This window comes from Oncorhynchus kisutch, unplaced genomic scaffold, assembly GCF_002021735.2.
Source record: "Oncorhynchus kisutch isolate 150728-3 unplaced genomic scaffold, Okis_V2 Okis03b-Okis08b_hom, whole genome shotgun sequence".
Taxonomy (NCBI): domain Eukaryota; kingdom Metazoa; phylum Chordata; class Actinopteri; order Salmoniformes; family Salmonidae; genus Oncorhynchus; species Oncorhynchus kisutch.
The window spans coordinates 19,323,921-19,333,789 of record NW_022261980.1 but is presented as its reverse complement, the minus strand read 5'-3'; the positions used below and the strand labels follow the sequence as shown (position 1 = coordinate 19,333,789).

At 44.0% G+C, this 9,869-nt stretch overlaps 1 protein-coding gene across 1 annotated transcript in view; it reads right to left on the bottom strand.

The window, feature by feature from the left end:
- Positions 1-2,558: 2,558 nt before the first annotated feature.
- LOC116353022 (COUP transcription factor 2-like) overlaps positions 2,559-9,869 on the bottom strand; it is a 9,540-nt gene continuing 2,229 nt past the window's right edge. Inside the window, exons 1-3 of the mRNA XM_031812471.1 lie at positions 9,058-9,869; positions 7,534-8,061; positions 2,559-5,498 (exon numbers count right to left, since the gene is read on the bottom strand). The exon at positions 9,058-9,869 is cut by the window's right edge and continues 2,229 nt beyond it. Coding sequence (XP_031668331.1) covers positions 5,224-5,498; positions 7,534-8,061; positions 9,058-9,523 — 1,269 coding nt within the window. The 5' untranslated portion in view covers positions 9,524-9,869 and the 3' untranslated portion in view covers positions 2,559-5,223. The remainder of the gene's footprint in view (positions 5,499-7,533; positions 8,062-9,057) is intronic.

Here is a 9,869-nt window from a genome sequence, read left to right as displayed (position 1 = left end):
AACCGTGATTCAGATGACCATGCTACCCATGCTAGATTACCGAGACGTAATTTATAGATCGGCAAGTAAGGGTGCTCTCGAGCGGCTAGATGTTCTTTACCATCCGGCCATCAGATTTGCTACGAATGCTCCTTATAGGACACATCACTGCGCTCCCTCCTCTGTAAACTGGTCATCTCTGTATACCCGTCGCAAGACCCACTGGTTGATGCTTATTTATAAATAAAAAAAACTTAGACCTCACTCCACCCTATCTGAGATATCTACTGCAGCCCTCATCATCCACATACAACATCAGTTCTGCCAGTCACATTCTGTTAAAGGTCCCCAAAGCACACACATCCCTGGGTCGCTCCTCTTTTCAGTTCGCTGCAGCTGGCGACTGGAACGAGCTGCAACAAACGCTGAAACTAGACAGTTTTATCTCAATCTCTTCATTCAAAGACTCAATCATGGAAACTCTTACTGACAGTTGTGGCTGCTTTGTGTGATGTATTGTTGTCTCTACCTTCTTGCCCTTTGTGCTGTTGTCTGTGCCCAATAATGACTGTACCATGTTTTGTGTTGCTACCATGTTGTGCTGCTGCCATGCTGTGTTGTCCTGTGTTGCTGCCTTGTTATGTTGTTGTCTTAGGTCTCTTATGTAGTATTGCGTTGTCTCTCTTGTCTTGATGTGTGTTTTGTCCTGTATTTATGTTTTTTATTCTTATTTTTAATCCCGTCCCCGCAGGAGGTGGTAGGCCGTCATTGTAAATAAGAATTTGTTCTTAACTGACTTGCCTAGTTAAATAAAGGTTAAATAAAAATAAAATAATAATTCAATGTTGGGACTAATTTAATGTTTTTAGGCTTACAATATCTGATTAGTGCATAGGCGATTATACAATAGATGTAGGCCAGGTCTAATAGTAGACTTTTAAACGAACAATTAAACGTATATTGTTATTTATAAATCAATATTACATTATGTAGACCTTCAGAAGCTGAACGTTTGTTCAAATAGTGGTGAAAGACTGTCAATGGTATGCCCAAACAGAAAGATTTCGCCTACCTATAACATATACTACGTATAGGCCAGTGAATAGTGGTAGGCTAAATATCGAGGTATTATTATATTGCCTCCTGCCGGTTTAACGTCGTGTGATACCGCTCTGAGGGGGCGCTCATTAGGTTGCTGTCCGTGCGCTAATACACGACCCTGCGGGAGCCAATCGTAATCGGCCGCCTGCTCTCACGCCCTGTTGACTAGAGTTTACCTGTCAACGCAAAGATTTATAATCGAGATATTTAATAGACCGTGTTAGGCCTATAAACCTGGGCCAAATGTAGACCTAGTTCAGTGTAGATGTTGAAATAAACAGGGCGTAAATGAGAAATATTTGTCAATAAGCCTTCAAATAGGCCAAAAACAAGAAAATTCCACCACTCGTCAGCCTCCATCTGGTTAAGTAATGTTTTGTGAACAAAGTTAGACCTAGTACTAGTAAGTTGTCTGTACATTTGAAAGGAAACGATTGTTATTTAGTATTTTTCAGTCATGAAAATATATCTGGGCTATTTTTATCCAAAGCGATATATTTTGTACGACCCCATTGACTGCATGATTGCGTTTTGAATACAGTAGCTCTTTATGGTTGGTTGGCTTCTGAAATATCGTAACGTGAAATGGCAGAAACTCCAGTGGATGTTGACACCAGTATGGCGCCAGTCTAAGAAAGAGATTACTGTGATGTAGAACGACAAGTTGGAAGGAACAACTACTGATCACACCAAATTCACATTCCACGACAACACACACACACACACACACACACACACACACACACACACACACACACACACACACACACACACACACACACACACACACACACACACATTAACTAGAGACATTTTAATGAGAAATACCTTTTATTAATAAATCCTGATTTATAATTTAATATGGTATGGCAATACTTTGCCACAGTACATCAGAGTGTTGTATCAATAAAACATTCACACAAGCACATCAGCTGCAGTCATTTGCAGCAGCCACTGAAAGTATTGAAGGTTACCAATACCCTGCAGTGATGCAGTATATGGCTGAGGAAGTCATTCCCAACCACACTGCTCATTACATCTGATGAATGACCCAGTATTTAGTTGTCCATGGGGAAACTCTAAAAGGTGTATCTTCTTAAGGAGTGAAAATAGCTTTTTCATATTGACTTTATTTGTTAAGGATGTAGCAACACAGGCAATCACCACATGAAAGTTACCAGATATATCCTGATACTTACATTGATGACTTAACTCATTTGAACTGTAACCTATCTGTCAGGGGGATGGTGGTAACATGAATATAGTTCTGTCAGGGGGATGGTGGTAACATGAATATAGTTCTGTCAGGGGGATGGTGGTAACATTAATATAGTTCTGTCAGGGGGATGGTGGTAACATGAATATAGTTCTGTCAGGGGGATGGTGGTAACATTAATATAGTTCTGTCAGGGGGATGGTGGTAACATGAATATAGTTCTGTCAGGGGGATGGTGGTAACATGAATATAGTTCTGTCAGGGGGATGGTGGTAACATGAATATAGTTCTGTCTGGGGGATGGTGGTAACATGAATATAGTTCTGTCAGGGGGATGGTGGTAACATGAATATAGTTCTGTCAGGGGGATGGTGGTAACATGAATATAGTTCTGTCAGGGGGATGGTGGTAACATGAATATAGTTCTGTCTGGGGGATGGTGGTAACATGAATATAGTTCTGTCAGGGGGATGGTGGTAACATGAATATAGTTCTGTCAGGGGGATGGTGGTAACATGAATATAGTTCTGTCAGGGGGATGGTGGTAACATGAATATAGTTCTGTCAGGAGGATGGTGGTAACATGAATATAGTTCTGTCAGGGGGATGGTGGTAACATGAATATAGTTCTGTCTGGGGGATGGTGGTAACATGAATATAGTTCTGTCAGGGGGATGGTGGTAACATGAATATAGTTCTGTCAGGGGGATGGTGGTAACATGAATATAGTTCTGTCAGGGGGATGGTGGTAACATGAATATAGTTCTGTCAGGGGGATGGTGGTAACATGAACTGGCGATATGGTACACTATACCAGCCAGAACGGAGTCAATAAGGACCATGGGATCCAGACCCAGAACGGAGTCAATAAGGGCCGCGGGATCCAGACCCAGAACGGAGTCAATAAGGACCATGGGATCCAGACCCAGAACGGAGTCAATAAGGGCCATGGGATCCAGACCCAGAACGGAGTCAATAAGGACCGCGGGATCCAGACCCAGAACGGAGTCAATAAGGACCACGGGATCCAGACCCAGAACGGAGTCAATAAGGACCATGGGATCCAGACCCAGAACGGAGTCAATAAGGACCGCGGTATCCAGACCCAGAACGGAGTCAATAAGGACCATGGGATCCAGACCCAGAACGGAGTCAATAAGGACCATGGGATCCAGACCCAGAACGGAGTCATAAGGACCGCGGGATCGTGACCCAGAACGGAGTCAATAAGGACCGCGGGATCCAGACCCAGAACGGAGTCAATAAGGACCGCGGGATCCAGACCCAGAACGGAGTCAATAAGGACCGCGGGATCCAGACCCAGAACATGTTTTTTTAAACAACATTTTCACATTTAGTTGGGTTGGGATTTGAGTCCTGGTATCATATGAACACACACGACATGGGAAATGTGTAGAATTGCAGGAAATGAGCTTTTCAACTGCTAAGGGCTGTGAACAGTTGAACGGTTTGGGTCGCATGGGTTGTGAGGGTCTGTTACACTGATAAATGACAATATCCATCCAGACCTTTGCCATCTAGGACATCTGTGTGCTCAGATCATCTCTAATAGTATTAGAGTACCCCTGGACTACTGTGTTTATTGAAATATTTAAAGAAACTATTCATGTTTTAGTTCCATGTTTGGAGCACATTATACAAAAAGACATGTATGGACAAAAGACAAAGTCGGAAACAAACGACAACAATTCCCTTGTCATTTTCTGATCCAGGGTCAAATGGAAAAAATTTGTAAAAAATAAACATCATTAACATGCACAATAAATATACATACAGGGTCAAATAAATACTCTATTTTGTTTCCCAAATCATGATTTGTGAGGAGGATCCCTGTCATTTAATTAGTCTCTTTTCATGCTTTAGAACAGTGGTTCCCAACCAGGGGTACTAGGACCCCTGGGGGTACTTGGCCTAACCTCAGGGGTTACTGGAGAAGACTCATGAGACCATAGGCCTGCTAGTAAAATGCACCTGAGTGGGTACTCCGGGGGGACTCCAGGCGTACTCCAGGGGACTCCGGGGGGACTCCAGGCGTACTCCAGTGGGACTCCAGGCGTACTCCAGGGGACTCCGGGGGGACTCCAGGGGACTCCGGGGGGACTCCAGGCGTACTCCAGTGGTACTCCAGGGGGACTCCAGGCGTACTCCAGTGGTACTCCAGGGGACTCCGGGGGGACTCCAGGCGTACTCCAGGGGACTCCGGGGGGACTCCGGGGGGACTCCAGGCGTACTCCAGTGGTACTCCAGGGGGACTCCAGGCGTACTCCAGTGGTACTCCGGGGGGACTCCAGGCGTACTCCAGTGGTACTCCAGGGGGACTCCAGGCGTACTCCAGTGGTACTCCAGGGGATTCCGGGGGGACTCCGGGGGGACTCCAGGCGTACTCCAGTGGGACTCCAGGGGGACTCCAGGCGTACTCCAGTGGGACTCCAGGGGGACTCCAGGCGTACTCCAGTGGTACTCCAGGGGGACTCCAGGCGTACTCCAGTGGTACTCCAGGGGACTCCGGGGGGACTCCGGGGGGACTCCAGGCGTACTCCAGTGGGACTCCAGGGGGACTCCGGGGGGACTCCAGGCGTACTCCAGTGGTACTCCAGGGGGACTCCGGGGGGACTCCGGGGGGACTCCAGGCGTACTCCAGTGGTACTCCAGGGGGACTCCAGGCGTACTCCAGGCGTACTCCAGTGGTACTCCAGGGGGACTCCAGGCGTACTCCAGTGGTACTCCAGGGGACTCCGGGGGGACTCCGGGCAGAGTAACATTTAGTTGCTGGTACAGTTACAGATAAAGGTTGTGAACCACTGCTTTAGAATGTTGCCTGTTCCTCTGACAGTATCTAAAGTTCCACCCATAGAACATTATAGTTCTATGATTCCATTCCTGGTGTGTTCTGGAATGTTCTTATTCTACTGCATCGACATGTAAGGCCAATTAAAACTGCTTCCGGAAAGCAACATATCCCTAATGAGAGTTTCTATTGGTGTTTTTCCGACCAACCGGATGAAGAATAACTGTTCTATAACGGACGAGGAGACGGTGCGTAGAGAGGGCAGACGGAGTAGTAGCTTCCCAAACCGGTTCGGTTGGTTTGGGTACTGGCTCCTGATGTACTCTTCCAGGGCGCACTGGGACTTCTCCTGAAGATCGTCCACGTGAGTCACGTCTGACAGACCGCACGCATCTATAAAAACAGAGAAATAAAATCAGAAATCATTATCAATAATATAGGCTTATCTTCTTCGTGTACAATGCAATATTGGCTAATATTAGATCATCAATTAATTACAAATAACACAATGGCAGAGTTTACACAAGCAGCCCAATTCCGTTCTCGTTTTTGCTCTTTTGATTCATCAAATCAGATCTTTAACCAATAATTGAGCAAAATATCAGAATTGGGCTGCTGGTGTAAATCCAGCCAATATGGCATAGACATTTAACGCCTACGGCAATTTTTCGAAATCAATATTAATATAGGCTATTGTTTATACAGTATGTTGTATGGCTATATAGGCCCACTCCAATTTATGAAATCAATTTAACTGCTTTAAAAACAAGACAAAGTAAATTATGCCGTATTTGCTTAACTCAAAATGGCGCTACAGGGGCGTATCAATAGAACATGGCCCTCTCTTTGAATTGAAACGGGTCTATAATAACATGACAAACAGGCCTATATAACGTTCAGCCCTGTCTGCTAAATTAAACGGGTCTATAATAACACGACAAACAGGCCTATATAACGTTCAGCCCTGTCTGCTAAATTAAACGGGTCTATAATAACATGACAGACAGGCCTATATAACGTTCAGCCCTGTCTGCTAAATTAAACGGGTCTATAATAACACGACAAACAGGCATATATAACGTTCAGCCCTGTCTGCTAAATTAAACGGGTCTATAATAACATGACAGACAGGCCTATATAACGTTCAGCCCTGTCTGCTAAATTAAACGGGTCTATAATAACACGACAAACAGGCCTATATAACGTTCAGCCCTGTCTGCTAAATTAAACGGGTCTATAATAACATGACAAACAGTCCTATATAACGTACCAGGTAGAACCCTTTGTTGAAAGGGTTCTTCCTGGAACCAAAGAGGTTCTACCTGGAACAAAATACTGTTATTCAAAGGGTTCTCCTATGGGGACAGCCGAAGAACCCGTTTAGGTTCTAGATAGCACCCTTTGTTCTAAGTGTAGCAGCGCTACAATACAGGAGTGAGTAAAGGGTTATGTCCTAGTTCTACAACACGTGCACAGAACACTGCTCACGGCCTGGCTCTGCGGTGACTAGTCTAATACTATTTGTTTTACAGTCAAGGCATCCATCGACTTGAGCTGACAAAATACATGATTTGGTTTATTTTTTTATAGGACATAAAACAATAATTGTTCATCTCGCCACCATACGGCTTTTTAGACTCAGGCCTAGTTGTTTAAATACATTATGGCATTTAAGAAATTCTGCAAAACGAAATTAAATATAGGTCATCTTTTCTTTATTCTTTATTATGAAATATTTCATTTTCTGTCGGTAATGGTTAAGTTGTGTGGCCTATGATAGGTGAATCATTTACATGTCTGTAGGTCATACACCTAACAAAAATAGCCTGTAAAATATTTAGATAATAATCATTATTATTAGTTTGAAAAGAAATCGAATGAATTCAATCAAACGCCAATAATATTATTAATCATATCATATAATTCACAGGGGCCTATATAATAACCATGCTGAATTAATTATTGTAAAAACTAATGTATAAAATCATCATATATTTATATAATTCACAGGGGCCTATATAATAACCATGCTGAATTAATTATTGTAAAAACTAATGTATAAAATCATCATATATTTATATAATTCACAGGGGCCTATATAATAACCATGCTGAATTAATTATTGTAAAAACTAATGTATAAAATCATCATATATTTATATAAATCACGAACGTTGTCGAGTCCAATTGCCTCAATGTTATTGCAGGTATTTACAGTAGACCTATTACGTTTTCACATTCGGCATTCAACTCATAGGATTGGTTGAAAACTGAATTTGAGGGGTAATTGATATACTTCATTTGTGGTGATTTGGGGAACACAACTACAGCTGTTCCTGTTGCCGATGAGGGTGATGCTTGTCTATGTTTAGGTTTGTATTGATACCAGTCATAGTAAACAGCAGTGAAGCATAGCGTTGTGTGTTTACCTGACGTAAAGAGAACTATAGCCTTAATGCAGCTGTACTCGGCTGAGTCAACATGCAGAACCTTCAGCTTCTCCACCTGCTCCTGGAAGATCCGGATATGATCCATGAAAGACACGACTCTCTCCGCCGACATGGGGGCGGCATGCAGCCCTGCCGCGGCCAGGAGAGGAGCCACATGCACCGGCATTGAGCACTGGGCCGCGTTCAGCACGAACAACTCGCTCCAAGTGAGCCGGAGCAGGGCGACCTGGTCGGTGATCTGGAGGTCGGGGAAGAAGGGGATGTTTCGGGCCCACTCCACCGCCGAGAACAGCATCCGGGCGGCTAGCTCACAGATGTTCTCGATCCCCACGAGGTTGTTGGACTGCATACACTGCGTGCTGTATCTGGATGTGGGGTAGGGCTCGGCTCGCATGAGCAGGGAGATGTATCCAGAAAGGTAGGAGTGGCATTGGAGAGGGTCTCCGTTGGTTATGGAGAACTGACCGTGGTACGGTTGAGTAGGCAGCATCCTCCCTCTCTGAACCGCTGTGATACAACGAGACAGAGACAGTATTAATGTCTGGTAGGTAACGGTGCGTTGGCCTATAAGGTGACATATCAGTATTAATGTCTGGTAGGTAACGGTGCGTTGGCCTACAAGGTGACGTATCAATATTAATGTCTGGTAGGTAACGGTGCATTGGCCTATAAGGTGACATATCAATATTAATGTCTGGTAGATAACGGTGCGTTGGCCTACAGGGTGACATATCAATATTAATGTCTGGTAGATAACGGTGCGTTGGCCTACAAGGTGACATATCAGTATTAATGTCTGGTAGATAACGGTGCGTTGGCCTACAAGGTGACGTATCAGTATTAATGTCTGGTAGATAACGGTGCGTTGGCCTACAAGGTGACATATCAGTATTAATGTCTGGTAGATAACGGTGCGTTGGCCTACAAGGTGACGTATCAGTATTAATGTCTGGTAGATAACGGTGCGTTGGCCTACAAGGTGACGTATCAATATTAATGTCTGGTAGATAACGGTGCGTTGGCCTACAAGGTGACGTATCAGTATTAATGTCTGGTAGATAACGGTGCGTTGGCCTACAAGGTGACAGATACTATTGGTAAGTATATTGAATAACGGTGTGTCAGTCTGAATACATGCCTACCGATCCTGATGGAACAAAAAGGGTTCTATCGCGTGCTTCATACAAGGTTCTATATTCTATATAACTCTTTTTTTTCTAAGCGTGTAGAAACACACAACCCATTGCTTTTATTCCTCTGAGACAATAAGCTCATCGACAAAAACAGCATGGAGACTATAATTAGGAGCTCAATAATGGAGATTTAACAGTGTTATATTATCGTATAGCCTATCTGAACTACACGTATGAATATGTTGTTATAATGTAGTGAGTATATGAACCTTATCTTTAGAGAATCTGTTTTGGTTTTAAATCATTGGCTTCTAGTGACTACAGCTAGACTATAGTGACCTAAAGGGAGATGAGAAACAAGCTTGTTTACCTTCTCTCCGCATTCCCACTTTGACACATTTCTTGAGGCGGCAGTACTGGCATTGATTCCTGTGGTGTTGATCAATGGGACAGTTCCTGCTAGCGCGGCAGGTGTAGCCGAGGTTCCGTCTGACGCTCCGTTTGAAGAAGCTCTTACACCCCTCACATGTGAACTGACCATAGTGCTTCCCGCTGGATTTATCCCCGCACACCACACACTCGATCTGCTGAGGCTGTTGTTTGTCCATGGAGTTAGTCGACGTTTGGCTAGTGATAGATTGAGATGTATTGCTTGAATGAGCGCCTTGGGGTGTCTGACGTGTTGAGGAGATATCCAGAGAGGATGTGGGATTGAGGTGTCCCGTTAGGTCGGTAGAGAGGGATAACGGTTCGCCTTGAGAGACCGGGGAAGAGATTCCGTCTTGAGAGTCGCGGGCGACATCTTCCTCTCCGTTTCTCCACGTTACCATTGCCATATCTATCCGTCAATGTTTCCAAAACTTTCCGTTTCGTTGTTACCCCAGTGTGCTGCCCGCGGGTGTCGACAAGTAAAGGCACAAATACTAAATTATTGCACCATTGTATTCAGTAATTAAGATGCTTAAAGCATAACAGTATGTAAAGTGCCGGCGGTTGATGAACGCGTGAGAAATCTGACTGAATATAGTTAACCACTCAGCAAATTAAAGTAACATTTCTAAATAGCATAAAACACTCTGTGATGCACCATCAGAAACACAAAGGGAAAAACACACATTAAAACACACACTAAAACACACACTAAAACACACTTGCATCCAGTCAAAATCCACACTGTAGTCA